General features: G+C 43.4%; 1 protein-coding gene across 1 annotated transcript in view; it reads right to left on the minus strand.

Moving 5' to 3' along the window:
* Nucleotides 1–20,985, minus strand: part of FANCD2 (FA complementation group D2) — a 61,831-nt gene that overhangs the window by 17,005 nt on the left and 23,841 nt on the right. Inside the window, exons 17-30 of the mRNA XM_043977727.1 lie at nucleotides 20,646–20,777; nucleotides 19,490–19,600; nucleotides 17,435–17,544; nucleotides 13,671–13,728; nucleotides 12,694–12,813; nucleotides 12,237–12,313; nucleotides 11,753–11,899; nucleotides 11,204–11,301; nucleotides 10,627–10,742; nucleotides 9,216–9,324; nucleotides 7,439–7,549; nucleotides 6,776–6,894; nucleotides 4,424–4,570; nucleotides 1,708–1,824 (exon numbers count right to left, since the gene is read on the minus strand). Coding sequence (XP_043833662.1) covers nucleotides 1,708–1,824; nucleotides 4,424–4,570; nucleotides 6,776–6,894; nucleotides 7,439–7,549; nucleotides 9,216–9,324; nucleotides 10,627–10,742; nucleotides 11,204–11,301; nucleotides 11,753–11,899; nucleotides 12,237–12,313; nucleotides 12,694–12,813; nucleotides 13,671–13,728; nucleotides 17,435–17,544; nucleotides 19,490–19,600; nucleotides 20,646–20,777 — 1,572 coding nt within the window. The remainder of the gene's footprint in view (nucleotides 1–1,707; nucleotides 1,825–4,423; nucleotides 4,571–6,775; nucleotides 6,895–7,438; nucleotides 7,550–9,215; nucleotides 9,325–10,626; nucleotides 10,743–11,203; nucleotides 11,302–11,752; nucleotides 11,900–12,236; nucleotides 12,314–12,693; nucleotides 12,814–13,670; nucleotides 13,729–17,434; nucleotides 17,545–19,489; nucleotides 19,601–20,645; nucleotides 20,778–20,985) is intronic.

Below are 20,985 nucleotides of genomic sequence, written 5' to 3' on the forward strand. Positions count from 1 at the left end.
CTCTATTGTACCCTCTGACATTGCCGCCACCCTTAGGCAGGCCCTCATTACCTCACACCTGGACTGCTATAATGGCTGCTTGGGGGGGTCTTCCTGTCTCATCTCTCTGCATTCCAATTCACCCTCTATTCAGCCACTGAAGCAATTTTCCAAAGCACGGGTCAGACTGTGTTATTCTCCTACTCGATAACCTCCTGTGTTCCCTATCACCTCCAGGGTCAAACATAAAAGTTCTGTTTGGCATTCAAAGCTCTTCTTCGCCTCCTACCTTTCCTATTTTCTTACATCTTACTCCCCTCCATGTAGTCTGCCACCCAGTGATGCTGGCCTCCTGGTTTACTCCATGAACAAGATACTCCATCTCTCAGCTCCGCACAGTTTCTCTGGGGGCAACCCCCCACACCATTCCTGGAACTCTCTCTCCCCTCAACAATGCTTACTGACCTCCCTGGCTTCCTTCAAGTTCCAACTAAAACCTTTTTACAGGAAGCCTTTCCCAACCCCTCTTAATTCTAGTGACTTCCTTATGTTAACTAGGCCCTATTTATCCAGTATATAGCTTCCTTTGTACATATTTGTTAGTACTTATGTGTTTTGCCTCTTTTGGTATTCCCACCACTTAGCACAGTGCCTGGTGCATAGTAGAAGTTTAATGAATGTTTACTGATTAATATTCCTGCAAAGATCTCAGAGGAACGTCTTGTAAAGTAATTATTGGAAATCTAAGAGAAAACCACAGTGGGTTATCTTTCTGGCACAAGATCACAAATTTGGCCAATGGGCAAGTAACTAGGCAGGACTGTGGCACAGAGGTGAGTCAGGGTTGGACCAAGATCTTGGAGTCAGACTTGGAGCAGAACAGGGCTACAACACTTTCACTGACTGCAAAATAGAGACTGGGGTCATAGACTCCATCCCCAAGCACAGAGAGGCTATCACTTTAACCCTAGAGAGGAGACTTCAGACTCAGCCTTTGGCTAAAGAACTGGGCTAATACTCTGACCCAAAAGAGGGGATCCTGAAGCCAGGCCCTCGGAGCAGAACAGGGCCATAGTACTATCACTCTGACTCCAACAGCAGGTCATTAGATAAGAGAGTCTCAATCTAGGAAGTAAGACTGGAAAAATGAATTTTAAAAAAGATAAATAGATACTATGATGCCAAGGATGCCCAAGACATAAATCCATAAGAGAATACAATGCTCACAAGCAAAAATGCAAAGAAAAACAGTGTGGGCACAAGGTCAACTAGAACTCCTGGAAGAGATGAAGCAAAAGTTTTTAATAAAGGTGTTAAAAATGATTTCAAAACTGAGAGCACTAGATAAAAAAATTGGAAATAAATGAGAGTTAAGGAGGAGAGATATGGAAAGAAAATTAACAACACAAATGATGCAAAACTTTACCTATGCATCAGTCTCCCTAAAATTAAAATGGCAAAAAGAAGTTCATGACTCCATGAGACAACAAGAAATATTAAAAGAAAACCAAAACACTAAAAAGATAGGAGGAAATGTAAAGTATTTCATATTGCATTACCTGAAAGTCATGATTTTAAAAAGGTGTTCCTTATTTTACTTGTCACATCACTAAGTTGAATAAAAAAATTTCCCAGAAGTAGCTTGCTGCATGATGATGCAAATAAAATGAGAGAAATTCTCAGCAAATTTACTTGATATTAAGGCCCCTTGTTGTTGCTTGTACTGACCTTGAGGAAAAAGATACGCTTGGTAGCAGTGGGCACAAGCATATTTTCCAGTTTCTGGGAAAGATCATTCAGTAGGAAGAGTAACTCAGGGGGTCCTAATTGTACAACTTCAGTGGCCTATGATTTGGAGAAAAGATGTCAGATATCCTCAATCACATGAATGATTGTTATTTGCGTGTCAAATATCCACAAAATTTCAAATGCTGTTTGTCCCTGCTACCTAACACTCTGTGTTAAGAGAAATTCCCCCTCACCATGATCTATCTCAAGTGTCCTTAAAGAAAGCAGAATAACTTAATTATTAACAAAAGTAAATAGTAGGGGGAGCAGCTAGGTGGCACAGTGGATAAAGCACCGGCCCTGGATTCAGGAGGTCTTGAGTTCAAATCCATCCTCAGACACTTGACACTTACTAGCTATGTGACCTTGGGCAAGTCACTTAATCCTCATTGGTTCCCCCCCCCCCCAAAAGTAAATATTAGGGCATGGCTGCTAACAAAACATCACATAATATACTATTTATTCATTTATATGTAGATACACACACACACACACACAGAGACATATTTATACATGAGCCTTGGAATCTTTATGAAATCATAAACATCAATTTCCCAATAAAGGCTATTCTCAGGGCAGCTGTAAGCTTTAATAACTTTGGAAGTATATAGGCTACACACTAACAAAAAACTACATTTAAAAAGTTATTAAGGGGCGGCTAGGTGGCGCAGTGGATAGAGCACTGGCTCTGGAGTCAGGAGGACCTGAGTTTAAATCCGACCTCAGACACTTAACACTTACTAGTGTGACCCTGGGCAAGTCACTTAACCCCAATTGCCTCACCAAAAAAAAAGTATTAAAAAAAAAAAGTTATTAAGGGGCAGCTAGGTGACGCAGTGGATAGAGCACTGGCCCTGGATTCAGGAGGACCTGAGTTCAAATCTTGCCTCGGGGGCAGCTAGGTGGCACAGTGGATAGAGTACTGGCCCTGGATTCAGGAGCACCTGAGTTCAAATCCGGCCCCAGACACTTAACACTTACTAGCTGTGTGACCCTGGGCAAGTTACTTAACCCCAATTGCCTCACCAAAAAAAAAAAAGTTATTAAGTTTCTTTGACAGTTTATTTTGTGAATTTTCCTTAATAAATTTGAAATTTTAACAAGAGTAGCTGCTCTGGGGGCAGCTAGGTGGAGCAGTGGATAGAGCACCGGCCCTGGATTCAGGAGTACCTGAGTTCAAATCCGGCCTCAGACACTTAACACTTACTAGCTGTGTGACCCTGGGCAAGTCACTTAACCCCAATTGCCTCACTAAAAAAAAAAAAAAGAGTAGCTGCTCTGTCACAACAGTTTCTGGATGACACTGTCTCAAATTGGTGGGTCAGGAGAGCGGATCCTCTTGCTTGGTCGCCTCCATTAGACTTTTTCTTGTCTGGTCATACAATATGTGGAGTGTATGCATCAAAACGTCATTCTTTATGAACTGAAGGTGAAGATTACAAATGCAACCTTTTTCAGGCAGTGAGTAGCAGCTGTTAAAAGTTTTTACCAAGTTCAAAAATCAACTAGAGTGATGTATAGAACAAGACACTTTTTGGGGATATAAATCTGTAACATTTATACTTCTGAAGTTATTAAAGCTTTAAACTACTCTAAAACTTTTGGGACATCCTGTATCATGTAATTAGTGTCCTCTAATCACAAGCAAGTCAGTTTCATCTGTTCCTTTGGTTTATTTTTATTTAAGTGTTCTTATTCAATCAAAAGTGTGTGTGTGTGTGGGGGGGGGAGAGGCTTCACCTTGGCAGCTACATATTGGAATTTACCATTTTATCAGGTTCACGAGTACAGTAGGAAGAATTCTGGATTTGAGATAAATGGATCTGGTTTAGAATCTGGTTCTGATACTTATTATCTATGTGACCTTGAGCAAATCTCTCAATCTGTGTGGGCCCCATTTTCTTAAACTTTAAAATGAAGGGGCCAGACAAGATGGGCTTGCAGGTCCTTTCCATCTCTAAATCTATGACCTGAAGTTCACACATTTTTACCTTTGCTCCTTCTCCATCTGAAGGAGAATTCTCACCTTTTCAGTTTCCCAAAAATCTAAAACCAAAATGTATAATGGGAAAACCCTCCCATTTCACAGTACAGCAATGTTACTGTGCTCTGACTTCTGAAACGATTAGAGTGAAACTTTCTACAGTGAATTAAGCCTAATGAGAAGAGTCACAAGTAATAGTTTTCTCCCCTGTAATTAACGAATCCTTCAGCTTTTGCCTCTACTTAAGGGTGCAGACTAAATCACCTAAAAACTCAGAGATTGCCATCTCAGATGACTGAAGAGCATGACAAGATATATCCTTTCTCTAAAACAGTGGGCCTGGCCACTGCTGCCTACAGAGGCAGAAGTCAGCCTCCTCAGGAAATTGTATAGTGATAAATGAATGATGCCTTTACCAGGATTCCTGAGGTGAGAGGACCAGATGAGATCAAATTGGTAAAGTGCTTAGCACACAGCAGGGGTCTAGGAAATGCTTGTTCCCTCTCCCCATTTTTTTTTACAGCAGTAAGACATGTAGAGAGGCTCTCAAGACAATTACAAACTTTGCTACTACTTATTTCTGTGTTTTCTTGAAAAATAATAAAAGGCTCCAGGAATTTTTTATAGAAGGATGCAGTCCAGCCTTAATAGGATCCCCACTTGATCCCTTACCTCTGTGTGCATTTCAGTATCTAACAGGGACTTGGTCAAAAGTCCACACTGTAGAATAGAGAACACTTCTAGATCCAACTCTCGGAAGAAAGTGGTGTAATTCTGGAGCGACACTGAAGCCTTCTCCTCTTCCTTCTCTGTGACCTCCTGGGCAAAAACAGCATCCACACATATGATACAGTAAATCCTGGGGCCAAATCTACCTTTTTGGAAACTGCAAAGTATACTAATATATTCAATTTTATGCAAAAGATGTATATCTGAAAAGATGTGCATAAACTCAATTACATTTTAAAGTTATTAAGGAAGCTATTTAAAGAATTTCACTATAACTAATCTTTGTCCTTTTTTAAATGGACATACTTCATATCAACATATTAGTCACTTCCTAACACCCAACTACTTCATACTAGCTTCCCATAAAAAAGCTAAGAAGAGATGCCTGAGTGATTGCCACAAGACAACAACAGGACACCCAACTTTCCCATTTTTTGTTGTCTAACAAAAGGAGTGTGTGCTTTAACTAAAATTAATAATCTACAACTAACACTCTAAGATTGTAAGGGTGGGGGGAGGCAGGGAGCCGTGATCTCACTGGTGACTCTCAAATGAGGAGGCTCCCCCCAATGTTGGACAGCACTTTCTGGGTCACTCATCATCATAGAAGGGTGCCTGGAAGTCCAAAGAGGTTCAGTGACTTGCCCAGGCCACACTGCCAGGATGGGTCACAGACAGGACTTGAATTCAAATCCTCCTGCTGCTAGAACCAGCTTTCTACCCATTATGCCATGCTATCTCAAAGCCAATAATCACTTATCACTATTCTTTTGTGTCCTTTTAAGGCCTCACATTATCCAGGCACTGCATTTATTTATAAGTGGCTAAAAAAAGAGAAATACTAAAAAGTAGTTCATAGTCAGAGACCACAACGCCATTTACAAAGCACTTTCCTTGAGTTAAATAATAAGGTGGGGGAGGCACAGCCTCAGCACCCGTCCCCTGCCCTCAGGGCAGGTCTTGGAGCCCAGACCTGGACAAGTGCATGGACTGTTCCTCATGTCCAGCTCGACCCCTGGCTGCACTACAGCACCCCCACCTCCTTTTCCTCTGCTGTGGCCAGTCTTGGGGGGCACACTGGGGCTGATGCTCATGTTAGGGCTCCTTTCTGGCCCTTTGGTATGGAGACAGTGCCAGAGGAAAGAGAAGTTCACCATCCCCATTGAAGAGACGGGGACAAGGACGTCCAGGCACAGCTGTGATCCAGTAATGATGTGGGCTGTGCCCAACTTTGTCTGGTACTGTCTCACCTTGGTGTTCCTGTTCTACAGTGATCCCCTCCCCCCAACGTTCTTCTCTGACTCTACGTTTCTCTTCATAGACCCAGAAGAAAAGGAGGGGCTCAAACCTGGAGTCTTATCCTAGGACTGTTCACTGGCTGAAGAATGCAACATCTGCACAACTTGGGGGGTGGGGGGCAGCGGTGTTTCCCCTCCCCCAACAGTCACACTGCCACCCCCTCCCCTGGCAGCACTAGGGGCTCTGAGCTAAGAGAATATCCCTTGATATAACACTCAGGACCTTGATTTCCAGTCCCCTCAAATGTGCTGGGACAAGGCAGCCGTATCTTGTTGGGGGGCTGGGTCTCTGGGGGAGCTGGCCCTCTTTGGTCATCCCACAAGGTAGGGGAGATATTTATTTGGGGGAGCAATGAGGGAGGGAGGGAATAGAACATGTATAAATAAAAGTTGTTTTGATTTAAAAAAATAACAAGGCGGCACTGGTTCAGGATCATAGAGCAAGCTGCTGTCAGAGGTAGAAATCAAACCAAGCGACTTCTCACCTCCAGAATAGCATGTTCTTCAATATGGCGCACTGCCTCAGTAGCCAAACAGCAGGCGACAGTGGTGGAGAACTCACCACCACACGCTGACATTTCTGCTATGGCCAGTCTCACAGTATCCCTGACTTCTTGACCTCATGTGGCTGAGGTGGGTCACTGACAGGCAGAGGCCACCCCAGACTCCCAGGTCCTCAGCAACTGTCCCCAGGGAAGGGGAGATGGTTCATCAGACGAGGACGACTATGATGTGAGTCTTTCAGTTGTCCAGCAAGAGGAGGCATAAGAACCATTAAATAGGGGCGGCTAGGTGGCACAGTGGATAGAGCACTGGCCCTGGATTCAGGAGTACCTGAGTTCAAATCCAGCTTCAGACACTTGACACTTACCAGCTGTATGACCCTGGGCAAGTCACTTAACCCCAATTGCCTCACCAAAACCCCCCCCCAAAAACAAAAAAAACCATTAAATAAGGGCTTATGAGGTAATAGCCTGGTTTCTTCCTGCCCCAATACCTTTTCCAGTTGACTTTTATCAGACTGTGAATGTTCACATTCTGAACCATCCTCCTTTGAGAGTCTCTCGGGGGAGGAAGACTTGCCACCATCAGCTTTTCGTTTTCTTCCTCCCAGTGCTTCAGAGGAAAAACAACAAACAATAATCCTGCCTGCAGAACCCCACTGTGCATGGGAATCATTACAAGAGAAAACTTCTTAATGCTCCCCCCACTCCCACATCGTGGCATGCTCCCTTTCTCAAAGTCCTATGCCAAAGTCTCTTTGTGAGGTCTTGGTGCCCTCAGCTGTCCAAAGCTACACCAACAAAATGCAAGGTTGGACATGTCCTCCCAATGTGTATCTCAAAATTAACTGTCATCTAAGGGCCAGCCCAGCTAAATTTGCATAGACTCCTCACCAGAGGGTTGTCTACTAGGCAATGACCTTATTTTAGGCCATGAAAACTCATGAAGATGTAAGGCACGAAGGAATTCTGGCTTTCATCGATAAAAGGGACAAAACCACATGGAAGAAAAGTAGGCACAATGAGAACACTTCCCAAGCAAGGGGCTGGAGGCCAGTCTCCCTCAACTACTCATGCCTCAGAGGATGTCCAGGGCTGCTGAGTTGGCTCCATATAACCCACATCGAGGCTAAAAGTAGGAAAGAAGAAGGGCCTACCCTTCTCTCCCTTCTTTTTGTTTTTCACTGGAACAGCAGCACTGCTGTGAGGGCCTCCATCTAAAGTCTCCAAGTCAAAATTTGCAAGAAGAGGGACATAGTCAGGAGTAACTGAAATAGAGAGAGCAAGTTAAAAAAAAAATTAGCTAGTAACAGAGGATCTTTGTAGATAGGAAGCATACTTAGTAATAAGAGCTGACACTTGTGACTGAAGGCTTTGCAGCGTGCTACAGGACAGCCACTAGGTGGCACAGTGTAGTCAGAATGACCTGAATTCAAATCCAACCTCAGATACTTCCTAACTATATAATCCTAGGCATGTCACTTAACCTCTGGCTGGCTTGTTTCTTCAACTGTAAATGAGGATCATAAAAGCACCCATCTCACTGGGCATCGCCACCTGCCCATGCAGCATCTCCAAATGAACATGGCCAAACACAGTACTCATCTTTTCCCATGAAACCGAGCCTCCTCTGAACTCCCACATCTCAGTCGAGGGTATCATCGGTCCCCATGTCCTCTGTGGTGCCTCCCTCTCCATCCCCCCATACAGCCAACCACCTGCCATATCTTCCCATCTCTACCTCCATCACGGTTCTCACATCTGTCTCCCTTTTCCTCTCATAGCCTCGTTCACACCTTTTCCCCTTTCGCCTGCCCTACTACAATCACCTCCAAATTGTCTGCCTGTCTCAAGTCTTTAACCCTTCTTGAGCTGCTTAAATGATTTCCCTAACACACAGGTCTGACAATGTCTTTTCCTCAATCAATAAATTCCAGTGGCTTACTCATATGAACTGATGAAGAGTGAAGTGAGCAGAACCAGAAGAACACTGTGCACAGTGACAGCATCATGACTTAACTACTCTCGGCAATACAATGATCCAAGACAATCCCAAAGGACTAATGATGAAGTGTACTATCCACCTCCAGAGAAAGAACTGATATTGATTGAACAGACGGAAGCAGGCTGTTTTGCACTTTCTCTTTTTTTTTACTTGAGTCTTTTTATGTAAAATGACTAATATGGTCGTGTTTTACATCATTGCACATGTATAACCTATACTGATTGCTTGCAACCTTGGGGAGAGGGGAGGGGAGGGAGGGAGGGAATGAGAGAGGGATAGAATTTGGAACTCAAAACTTTAAATAAATAAATGAATGAATGAATGAATAAAAAAAAATTCCAGTGGCTTGGTCACCTCTAGGATCAAATAAAAACTCCTGCCTTTGGCCTTTAAAGCCCTTCACAATCTAGACCCAACCTACCTTTCCAGCCTTATTCCAATTGACTCCCCTCACTACTCCATGGTCTCCTCCAATTGGCTTTCTAGCTCTGCCTTGTACACACAAGACTTCACCTCCCATCTCCATACCTTGGCACAGGCTGTCCCTATGCCTGGAATGCACTCCCTTCCTCACCATCACCTCGAAGCATCCCAACTCAAGGACCACTGTCTCAATTTCCCCCTGCTTCTCGCCCCTTCCCTCCCCACAGAACCTTGTATCTATTTTGTATGTAGTTTGCCTGTTTCTGCATGTGCAAGTTGTCTGCTCCAATAGAATGTAAGCTCTTGGAGGGCAAGGATGCTTTCATTTTTCATCTCTGCATTCTTAGTCCCCACCACAGTGCCTGCTCATATCAGGGACTTGATAAATCAAGTGCTTGTTGACTGAGTGAATGGCTAAAAATCATGATATCTGGACAGAAGGGAACATTGCTGGCCAGAAGACAGGGCAGAGAGTTCCAAAGCTAAGAAGTCAGCTATTTTCTCACCTGCCAAATATTTCTCCAGCAGCATCTGTAATTCTGTGATGTGCCGTAGGCGGATCAGCACTTTTCCCTTCATTTCAGCCGACTTTTGTTGGCAGAAGGCGTTCACAACCTGAAAAAGCCCATAAGACATGCTTACCGTGAGCTGCATAATAATGACTAATAATTATGTGGGTTATTAACATTTGCAAAGCAATTTACATAAATTATCTCACTGAAGCCTCACAAATCAGTGAAGTATGTGCTTTAGTCATTATTACACTCACTTCATGGACGACATAAACTGAGGCCCAGAAACAATCTGCCCAGGACCATATCAGAAATAAGTGCTGGAGAGGAGATTAAAACCAGGAATCCCTCAACCCCAGGCTCAGTGCTCTTTCCACTACAGCAAACAGCCTTTTCCTGAATAAACACTAACTGGTCCTTTGAGAGTTTCTTAATTACCAGTTCCCTTCACAAGCAATTACTGAACTTCTCAAGGTTGAAAAAGCCACGTGGACTGGATTTCTTTGCATGGCATAGGAGAGAGAGCGAGAGAGCTAGACCAGGAGCTAGGGAGACCTCCGTTCAGATTCTGCCTTAGCCTCGGGCCGTGGGCTGAGGGTGTCATGATTTCTCAGGTCCCTTCCAGCTCTAAATGGATGACTCTATGACCCTTCCCTCTTTTGGACCTCTATAGCACTTCACACATTTCACATGGCACAGTCACCTCTGTACTTGTTTCACGCCTGCCCCATCACCAACTAGAGAATTCCAGGGAATGAGGATCTTTATCTATGTCTTATGTTACTTGGTGCAGTGACTTACACGTCAAAAGAGCAGACCAAATGTTGAAGTGAATTTGTTTATGAGAAGATGCTATTCAGCAGCAAACTTGGGGACCTGAGGCCTGGAGACCCCCCCCCAAGAGCAGACTGCTGGGGTCACAGGATAGGGTGCAAAGATCATAGGCTAGGCATCAGGAAACCAGGCGTGGTCACTAACTAGCTACGTGGCATTAGGAAAGGTACTTAATTTCTCTGGGCTTCAAGTCCCTTCATCTGTAAAAGGGGCTAAGAAAACTTCTACTGAACCTCATAGGACAGTGATTTCACATAAGACAATGGATGTCAAGAGACTTGGAAAATAAGAAATGCTATGCAAATAGGAGATGCTATTATTAACAGTAACTGTCAAAAATCTAAAAAACATCAAATGGAAATATTTCCCAGACTTAGATGTGAGGAATGGAAGGAGATTGGATAGAAGCAAATGTGACGATGGGCTACCTCCTGCATGCAGGGCCACAAGGACAGATACATTATTAAATACCTCCTGAATGCGGAGCACCACACTTGCTATTGGGGGAGTACAAAGATTAGACACGACAGATCCTGTCTTCCAGGATCCTCCTTGGTAGGTGTGTGCATACCTCCCGGAACCAGTTAATAACGAGGAACAAGAGTGAGCATCTAAAGGAACGCTCTTGTACAGAAAGGGATCCTAGCTTCTCTCCAAGGTCCAGGTCAGTGAGGTACAAAGGGCAATCTGAAAAAGAAGAAAAATCTCTGCTTTCCTTCAACTCAAATTAAAAGGTCCATGGAGATTTTGCTGCCTTCAGGAGCTGATCCTATTTCCTACTTGCTACCTTTCCTCACACTTGCCAAAGGATTCCTTCATGGATAAGAACATTACTTCTCTTTCATCTCAAGAATAACTCTCTTTTCCACAGCAAGGTAGCCCTGTCCCCATGCATAGACATATCCACTCCCCTGCAATCCAGAAAAAACATCAACGATTGGGGCAGCTAGGTGGCACAGTGGATAAAGCACCAGCCCTGGTTTCAGGAGGACCTGAGTTCAAATCTGGCCTCAGACACTTGACACTTACTAGCTGTGTGACCCTGGGCAAGTCACTTAACCCTCATTGCCCTGCAAAAAACAAAAACAAAAACAAAAACAAACCATCAACAATTACAGAAAGGTGGGATTCAAGGTTTTCTCACGTACCTAATAGACCATCGATTTCCTCCAAATCTCCATGTTGTTTCTCCACACAAAGCCTCAATAACCGGAAATAGGGTGATAGGCACACTGGAGACACTAACCTAGAAAAAAGAGCAAAGAGTTCTCAGTTTCATTTTACAATTTCATTTCTAAATGATAATTAAGAAAGCCCAACCACTAGTAACAAGGATTTTGCCAGAGGAAGCCAACTAATGTTAGGGACTGGGGACTAGGTAAAGAGGATGTGCTTAGCAAATATTGGCTGGTTTCAATGAAGGTAGGGTGTGCAGGTGTGAAGCTGATGAAGGCAGGTTCAAAGGGAAAAGGAAAAGGAATGGGTAAGCACTGGCAAAAGAAGACTGTACACTATAGTATTTACTGCTAAGTGAGAGGACATAACAGAAGCGTCCCCACTTCTTCCATCCTTTCCACTGCTACCAGCCCAGAAGAACCCTGCCTGCTCAAGTGTCTGCGACCTCAATGAACCATTGGCTCACCAGTGTACATTTAAGACACAGACAGGGGCTTTGGAAAAAGAGAAACTCCACTGACTTTTGGTCTTGGTCCCGAGAAGTCATTACGCCCATATCACTCCCAAGATCCTGATGCAAAAGAAGTGGCAGAAGGTTGATGGCGATTCCATCCTGACTATCATCTTCATCCAGACCGTACAAGGCTTTTACCGGGAAGGGATAATCACTGCAGAGAAAAAAGCCACCTCATGTTTCCAGGATCAAGGAGTGGCTGAGGTGATGGGGAAGTATTACACCAAGTCGATGAGCCAGCTCTCATCTGATTTGGGGTGAAAGAGAAACGCCATAGAAACAGCTGTTTGACCAAGAGGGAAACAAACACTGTGGGAGACACTTAGTACTCAAGATGCCAGCTTTGGGAATGGAAGGGCCTGGGGATTTGGAGGAAAAGAAACATATTATTGATGCCTGGCATTTAATAATGGGAGGGAAAGAAAATCTTAATGAAAGGAAGAAAATCTTACAAGGAAATGGAACCAAACCAGGGGACAGAGAACACTTACCTAACCTTGGGAAGAGCAGAGAGGTCTACCACAAATGCATCCTGGAAATCATTACATATGGTCTGTTCAATCCATTCCTTCAAAAGACAAAGAGGGGCAGCTGGGTGGTGCAGTGGATAGAGCACCAGCCCTGGATTCAGGAGGACCTGAGTTCAAATCTGGTCTCAGACATTTGACACTTACTAGCTGTGTGACCCTGGGCAAGTCACTTAACCCCAATTGCCCCCCCCCCAAAAGACAAAGAAGCAGCAGTCTGGGCAAAAGGCCACTAAGAAATGGCAGAGCTGAGGGCTGGTCCTTCCCAAAGAGCTCAGACACACTGCATAGAGTATTTTTTTCCATTTCTGCACCCCCCTCTGCTCCCCCCCCATCCCCCACCCCCACTCCAGGTCAGCAAGGGTCATCTAAAGTACCCACATCTATACAACTAGTCTCGTGCATCGACACTTGGCCATACCAGGGTTCTTGGAGGCAATTTTCCTTTTGCAATCAGGTTGGCAAATTCATCATAATACAGTGCAGAAGCCTGGGGAGACTGTTCACTGCAAGAATGCACCAGTTGTAATAAAGAGGTCACCTGTGGAAGTAGGAAAAGCTACCTATGAGTACATGTTAAAAAATGACAACAGCAACAACAAAGCAACCACCCCCCCCATCCCTCTCTCTCCTCCCTGCCAAAGCCCCTCCCCAAGTCCTCCCGTGGGGCACTGTGGGATCCTTCAGCCATACACCCTTGCTGAAACCATCAACACCTTCTCCTAAAGTAAAGCCCTTGCTCTGGTCAAGAGCTCGTCTCATCCCACACAAGCTATACCCACAGTGCTGGTAAATGACTGAATCACAGATCCAGAGCTGGAAGGGACCTCAGAAACCATCATTTCTTGTTTTGGTTTTGGTTTTTTTTTTGTGAGGCAATGGGGGTTAAGTGACTTGCCCAGGGTCACACAGCTAGTAAGTGTCAAGGGTCTGAGGCCGGATTTGAACTCAGGTCCTCCTGAATCCAGGGTCAGTGCTTTATCCACTGCACCACCTAGCTGCCCCCAGAAACCATCATTTCAACGATGGCTCAGAGAGATTAAGTGACTGTCCAAGGTCAGACAAGTACTAAGTGTCACAGACTGGATTTGAACCCGGATCTCTTGACTCCAGAGCCCCTGTTGCCTTCTCAAACACCTCTGGAGTCATGTCAGTGACCTATCTCTATCCCTGTATCAGCCACACTTGCAAAACTCCTTGTTTCCTCACCTTCAGCAATCACAGGAAAACAATACACTTATTCAAAGGCGTTATGATAGTGGACAAAACAATGTAAATTCATGCACTTGGGAAACTTTGGGTGAGTGGGAATCCACTCTTCCCTCCTTCCCTGACTTAGCTGGGAAGGAACTGTCAAGCACCTACTTATATCTTGCTATAAGCAAAGTGTCCACTTACCTGTTTGCAGCGCTCACTGCTCAGTTCTGCTCCATCTGGGGCTGGGCCAGAAGTGTCACTTTGGAAAACAATAAATAGCCTCAGCCCTTGTTTTTCCATTTAGTTAAACATTAAGTCCCTTCAATATTCAAGTCTCTACTAAGGTTCTAGTCTGACATGCCTTAAAGATTTTGAGCATGGGGTTTAGCAATGGATGTGGTGTTTCTGTTGTGTAAGGACCAATCAGACCACTTAAGTTATGGGAAACAACTCATAAGTAAATTGACTTCACATTTTTTAGCCACAGAAACTAATTAAGACTGTCTATTGAGGAGCTGCTATCTGCATTGATGGAGGGAGCACGGATACAGTTATCTATCTTCTGAAGATATTCCATGACTGTTGGTACAAGGATTAAAAAAAATAAGGATGGAATTTCTTTTGTGTGTGTGTGTGTGTGTTTTTGCATGACTACACATTTATTGAGTTTCTTGCCTTCTTTTTTTTCCTTTTTTTTTTTAATTAATAAAGTATTTTATTTTAAGGATGGAATTTCTAACCTCAAAGAGCTTACAGTCCAGTAAGGCAATCAGACATAAGAAAAATAACAATGACGCAGGCTGGAATGGAATCAAATACATAGGAAAGTCCAAACAGAGGTGCACCAGAGGTTCATAGTAAGAACTGTCATTTTATGTGTATAAGATGATTATAGGGGCAGCTAGGTGGCGCAGTGGATAGAGCACCGGCCCTGGATTCAGGAGTACCTGAGTTCAAATCCAGCCTCAGATACTTAACACTTACTAGCTGTGTGACCCTGGGCAAATCACTTAACTCCAATTGCCTCACTAAAAAAAAAAAAAGAAAAAAAAGAAAAAAAAGAAAAAAAAAAGATGATTGTATATATGTAAAACCTATATGTGATTGCTTGCTATCTTGGGGAGGGGGGAGGGAAAGGAGAAAAATTTGAGACTCAAAATCAAAAAAAATTTTTGTAAAAAAATGAATGTTGAAAACAATCTTTATATGTAATTGGGAAATAAAATAAAATACTACCAAGAAAAAAATGATCATTTTTATCAATATTATCATTTTATTTTTATATATGTAGTGAACTGTGACATTAAAAAAAATTGTCATTTTAGCTGGGAATGATTCCCAGAAGTGGCAGCCAAGCTGAGCCTGAAAGAAAGGAAGGATTTCAATAGGCAGTGATGTAGGAGGGGTCTGGTTTAGACATGGGAAATCGCATAGGCAGATGCAGAGAGGTTAGGGAGGAAAAGAAGATTGAGACTGGAGAGCTGCAATATTCATTTGGGCTGGCAAGTAAAATATATGATAGTAAAGTGTGTGAAATGAGGCTGATAAATTAGGTTTGAGTCACACCGCAGAGGACCTTCAATGCCAGGTTAAGGCATCTATATTTTATTGGAAGGCAATAAGAAGCCACACTGAGTGGTTTAAGGCCAGGGAGTCAGTTGGTCAGACTCATGCCACTGGATGATTACTTTGGTAAAAGCATGAAAGACAGTGCAGAAAGCAGAGAGGTGGGAAATAAGCAGGGGAAATCAAGCAAGAGGTCATTCTGACAGCTGAGATCTAACCAGAGCCTTCGCCAGGGCAGCTGCAGCAGGAATGGAAAGAAACAGATATTGTGGAGATAGAATGGACAGAACCTGTGAGTTTGTTGGACATGAGGGTGAGGAAATGAACCCAAGTGACCCCAGCATATGATGCACACTGTTGATGGGAACAAGGAAGTTAAAAACAGCGAAGACTTTGGCAGGAAGACAATGACTTCACTTGTGCATCTGTGGTACAGAATATCTTGCCATAAATGAATCAACAGGGCCCATTTTCCCTCAAAGGGATAAAGGCACAAAGGAGGACTCATGGGGGCTGCTCTGAATATGGGCTTAGCCCTGGAAATTCTCATCGAGATAAGTCCACCATAGTAAATAAGTGCTAAGCAAAGGATATTATGAAGAACAAATAGAAGAATGATGACTTCTATAGCTCTTTACAGTTTACAAAAGGCTTTCCTCCCCCAAATCCTGTTCTGTACATAGACTGAACTATTACTAACATCCCTTCTTCCACATGAGAATCTGAGGCAGAGGGATTAAATGACTTCTCCATATGACAAGGCTAATAAACGGCCAAACCAAGACTTAAATCCAGGCCTCCTAACTCCAAGTCCAAGGCTCTTCCCACTACATCATGAAGACCCCCTGAGGGACTCTAAAAGTGTTTCCCGAACTCTTAGAAACATCCTGGCAAAACTAATTCCAAGAAGAAGTCACCATGCCCCAAGCTGATCACCCTGCTATGCCCCCAATCCCTTGGCTGCCATTTGGGATAGACCAGAAGCAAGAAGCCCAATTTTACAAATAGAGCATTAGCCACAAAGTCACAGACAAGATGAAAACAGTATTACGAAAATGTTGGTCAGTACTAAGAAAAGAAGAGGTGTGAGACACTGGAAAAAGAACAGCAGAATGAGAAAGGTTGTTGAGCTGTGAAAATAATTTGGGGACCTCAGCCCCAGCCATTCTCTAGAATAACTATACAATTCCTGCACAATACAGTTTCCAAGTCTGAATCTCTAATCTGTGAGTCATTTTGCATAAACTGGAATTCACTGTTTGGTTTTATAAATTCAGTTAATAAAGGAAGGGGAGAAGGAGCAGCTACTGATTTCCTTCTCTTTGTACACAGGTTAAGGCCTCTGCAAGGGTACTTTTTCTCTAGAGCATTCAGTTGGTGTTAATTTTCTTGTACCATGAACATGTTTGTAAGAGTTATAACCAGCAACAAACTCTTGCTTGTTTAACAGGTTAAACAAACTGAACTCTTTTTCTTTCTTTCTTTCTTTTCTTAATAGTGAGGCAATTGGGGTTAAGTGACTTGCCCACGGTCATACAGCTAGTAAGTGTTAAGTATCTGAGGCTGCATTTGAACTCAGGTCCTCCTGACTCCAGGGCTGGTGCTCTATCCACTGCACCACCTAGCTGCCCCTGAACTCGTTTTCTTTTACTTGTGAAAGCAGTGAAACCCATCACTGCCAGATTTGCACAACAATGAAAACAAGAGTTAGACTTTGGGTAGGCCAATGAGGGGAGATTAGAATTATTATTATTGTTCTTAGTATCTTAGAGGACTACGTGGCAGAAAATATAGAACATGGGATCTTAAAATTGAAAGGGACCTTATTGTTCATCTAGCCCAAACTGTTCATTTAATAGATCATGAGTGTTTAAGTGATCTTCCCAAAGTCATTCAGTTTACTGGTGTCAGAGTTAAGCTCACAATCAAGACTCTCCTGCCTCTCAGTCTAGGACTCTTTCTACTATACAATGCTCTCTTTTTTTTTTTTTCCCTTTTCTTTTCTTTTTTTTTTTGTGGGGCAATGAGGGTTAAGTGACTTGCCCAGGATCACACAGCTAGTAAGTGTCAAGTGTCTGAGGCAGGATTTGAACTCAGGTCCTCCTGAATCTAGGGCCGGTGCTTTATCCACTGTGCCACCTAGCTGCCCCCAATGCTCTCTTTAATGTGAGTTGTGGTTCTCCTTATGCCACTCACTTGCTCTGGGACTTTGGGTGAGTAAATCATAGTCTCTCTGGTTCAAATCTGTAGCAAAATGGGAATGATACTACCTAGCGTGCCTAAAAACCAGAAGGGTGAACCGGATCATCTCCAGGCCCTCACCAATTCTATGATGCAATGACTACAAGGCTAATTCCTGACCTACAATTTTGGAAGGCACAAACTCAGCCCACTCTCACCTGTCTGCGGCCATACTACCCACCATGGTGATGGCACCAATAATCCCAATGAGTTTGTATTTGAATACAGTACTGGAAAGCTGTTTTCGAATCACCAGGTACATATCATCCTGCAAAAGACACAAAAAAATAAGGAAAAAAAATGGTTAGTTACCCTTTTTTTTTTAAGTGAGGCAACTGGGGTTAAGTGACTTGCCTAGGGTCACACAGCTGGTAAGTATTAAGTGTCTGAGGCCGGATTTGAACTCAAGTACTCTTGACTCTAGGGCCGGCGCTCTATCCACTGTGCCACCTAGCTGCCCCTCACATGTTTTTTTTTTTTAAAGGAAATTATCAGCCTTTTTCATGTTCCTGGAATCTATGATGCCAGAATTAATAGAAAGGCTCATGTGACATGATGGAGTCTTCAGCATCCAGGACCCTGTAAACCTTACCAGAAATAAGGAAAGATTATTGGGATTCCCACCTAATATTATTTATCTTTATACTTTTTCTTGACCCTAAACTCATGTTTTCTATAAATGTGGTTTCTTCCAAATTCCCAGGTTCCAGAAAGCATTTTGAGGAGTTCCAGGAAAGAAAATGCAGTCATGGGAGATGTTTGTGACTTTCAGGAAAATTAATCCAGTCTCATTAGCTAAGCGGGGTGCGCTTGGCTAGTTCTTGGATGACAGACGCCAGAGAATATGGCAGTCTTGCTTCAGTGCCAGGAATGGCAAATATTTGACTCTGAGTTGTCAAAGGTTATGCCGGAGAAGTACAAGCTTTGACAAGATCTACCATATTAGAAAGGCTTTGTGTAAAGTCATGATGAGAGACTGTATACCTTGTGATGATAAGAAACTAATTCCCACTAGGCTAGCTAGCTATTTGGTGATTAGGAGAGAAAGAAAAATACAGAATGGCCCCCAGCCCTAGGAGGTCCCCTTCTGCTTCTGCAGCAATGGAGGTAAAGTGGCAGGAAAGGGGCAGTGGGAGCTAAAAAGCAAGCATTCTATTTGATCTATAAGCACTGATTTAACTGTTGGTACACGAAATTTAAGAGCCTTTCTGGTCCAGGGACTAATGACTGTTATCAGTCCACGTGGATTTAATGATTTTTAAGCTGATGATCTTAGATCTACATATTATCCAGCCCTCACCTCTCTACTGAGGTCAAGCATCTGCCTGTTGGTCTATTCTGAGCTCACTGTTCCATTGGCAAGCCATCTGCACAAAGATGGGGGGGGGTGCCCGCAGGGGGAGAAACAGGGAGGGAGGGAAGGAGAGAGAGGGAGAAGAGAGCTCAGCTTAGAACCTTGGAGAACATTCATATTGGGAAGCATGATGTGGCTAACGAACCAGCAAATGAAAATAAGGAATGGTAAGAAAAGAAAGAGGAGAACCAGGAGAGAGGAGTGTCCTGAAAACCCAGTAAGGAGAGCGGTCAGTGGTGTCTAGTGTAGCAGACAGGTTGAGAAAGGATGAGCACCAAGAAAAGTACATCAGATTTGGCAATTAAGAAATCCCCAAATGACTTGGCTGTTCTCAGCAATACAATGATCCAAGACAACTCTGAAGGGCTTATGATGAAAAATTCAATCCATCTCCAAAGAAAGAACTGATGATGTCTGAATACAGATTAAAGCATAATTTTTAAACGTTATCTTTCTTGAGTTTTTTTATCTGTTTTCTTTCACAACATGGCTAATATGGAAATGTTTTGCACGATTACACATGTATAACTTATACTGAATTGATTACCTTCTCCAAGTTGGGGGGAGGAAGGGAGAGAATTTGGAACACAAAGTTTTTTAAATGGATGTTAAAAACTGTCTTTACATGTAATTGGGGAAAAATAAATGTCAAATAAAAAAACTAGAAAAAAAGATCACTGCTAACTTAGGAGAGCATTTTCAGTTAAGTGATGAGGCTGGAAGTCAGACTGCAAAGGGCTGAGAAGTACTTAAGAGGGAAGAAGAGACAGTATATATAGACAGCTTCTTCAAAGAATTTGGCCAAAAAATGGAAGAATGATATAGGATGACAGCTCGGTCCCACCGTGGTGCCTCTTACCTGAATGTGGCTGCTATCTTCATGTCCCTTGCTAAATGCCAGCATACTGAGAATATAGAAGAGTTTTCTTATTTGAGAAGGAGTCAAATTATCTAGATAATCCAGAATGCCCTGTGAAGGAATCAGACCATGAGGTACAGGAATGAACACTTTCTAGAGACCAAGGGGTTAGCGGCCTAGAAACATGTCATAGAAAAGTCCTGGACTTGGAGTCAGACCTGCATTGTATTCTAGCTCTGTTACTACCTGTTTGTCCTTGGCAAATCACTTCTCCTCTCTGGGCCTGTTTGCTCATTTGTGAAAGGAAGGAATTGGACTCTATCATCTCTAAATCTTATTAGCTAATGGTTAAAATGTACACATATGTGTATGTGCACGTGTGTGTACGTGCACAGACATCCAATCACTCAGAGGTTCATAAGACAGTGCAAGACATTCAAGTTCTAACAGCTGATGCTACAGATTTCATCTTGGACGTTGACTTTTGGGTGAGGATTTTTTTTTCTTTTTGGTGAGGCAATTGGGGTTAAGTGACTTGCCTAGGGTCACACAGCTAGTAAGTGTTAAGTGTCTGAGGTCAAATTTGAACTCAGGTCCTCCTGAATCCAGGGCTGGTGATCTATCCACTGCGCCACCTAGCTGCCCTTTGGGTGAGGATTTAACTGAAGACTTCAAGCTATTCATTGATCATTTCAATAACCAAGAGTATTGACTCTTGTAGTAAATCAAGCACAACCTCTACCCCTCGCCCCCACCAGCCTGGTTCATGGCTCGGTCTGCCTATTCTGAAAAGGCAGACTTGGTGGTTATCCTCTTGTTGCTCTGTGCCTGTGTTCTACCTCCCCAAGTACATCATAGCTTGAGAGGTGGGAGGGAACTCTATGGCTTGATCAAGGTCAAACAGGGAAGAAGTGGCAGACTCCAAATCCTGAGCTTTTTCCAGGCATGGTGCTGCCTCCCATCTCATATACACTTAGCCCTGCTATTTAATAGCTGTGTGACTATGGGTAAATATCTTTATCCCTTCTATCCCCCTCCCCTCCATACTCTGCACACAGGAAGAAGCACTAAACAATGAGCTTAAACTAACAGATACATCTTCTCAAAGATGTGCAGAGCTGAGGAACATTCCAGGACTCAGCGGACAGAACCGCACCTTCACAAAGACAGCGTACAGTCTCACAGCAGACAGATTGAGAACCACCAGCTCAGAGAGCACCTCTAGAGCAATATCAACTTCGGCATCATTCCCACTGCAGACATGGGTCACTAAAGCACCAATTACTTCCTGCCAGGAGAAAAGCAATTGAGAAGATGAAACAAAAAATACAGTACGGTGGTCTTGTGCCTATCTCTTCCCCAGCGTATATACTTCCCATCTCTAGCCTCCCCACCCAACAGAGTCTGTGCCTATCATGTCTTGGTGCAGGCTACGTCGCCTTTAGCATTATAGGGACATAAATTTCATCACATCCCCTGACTTGTTCCCTTCATTT

Source organism: Dromiciops gliroides, chromosome 1, assembly GCF_019393635.1.
Source record: "Dromiciops gliroides isolate mDroGli1 chromosome 1, mDroGli1.pri, whole genome shotgun sequence".
Taxonomy (NCBI): domain Eukaryota; kingdom Metazoa; phylum Chordata; class Mammalia; order Microbiotheria; family Microbiotheriidae; genus Dromiciops; species Dromiciops gliroides.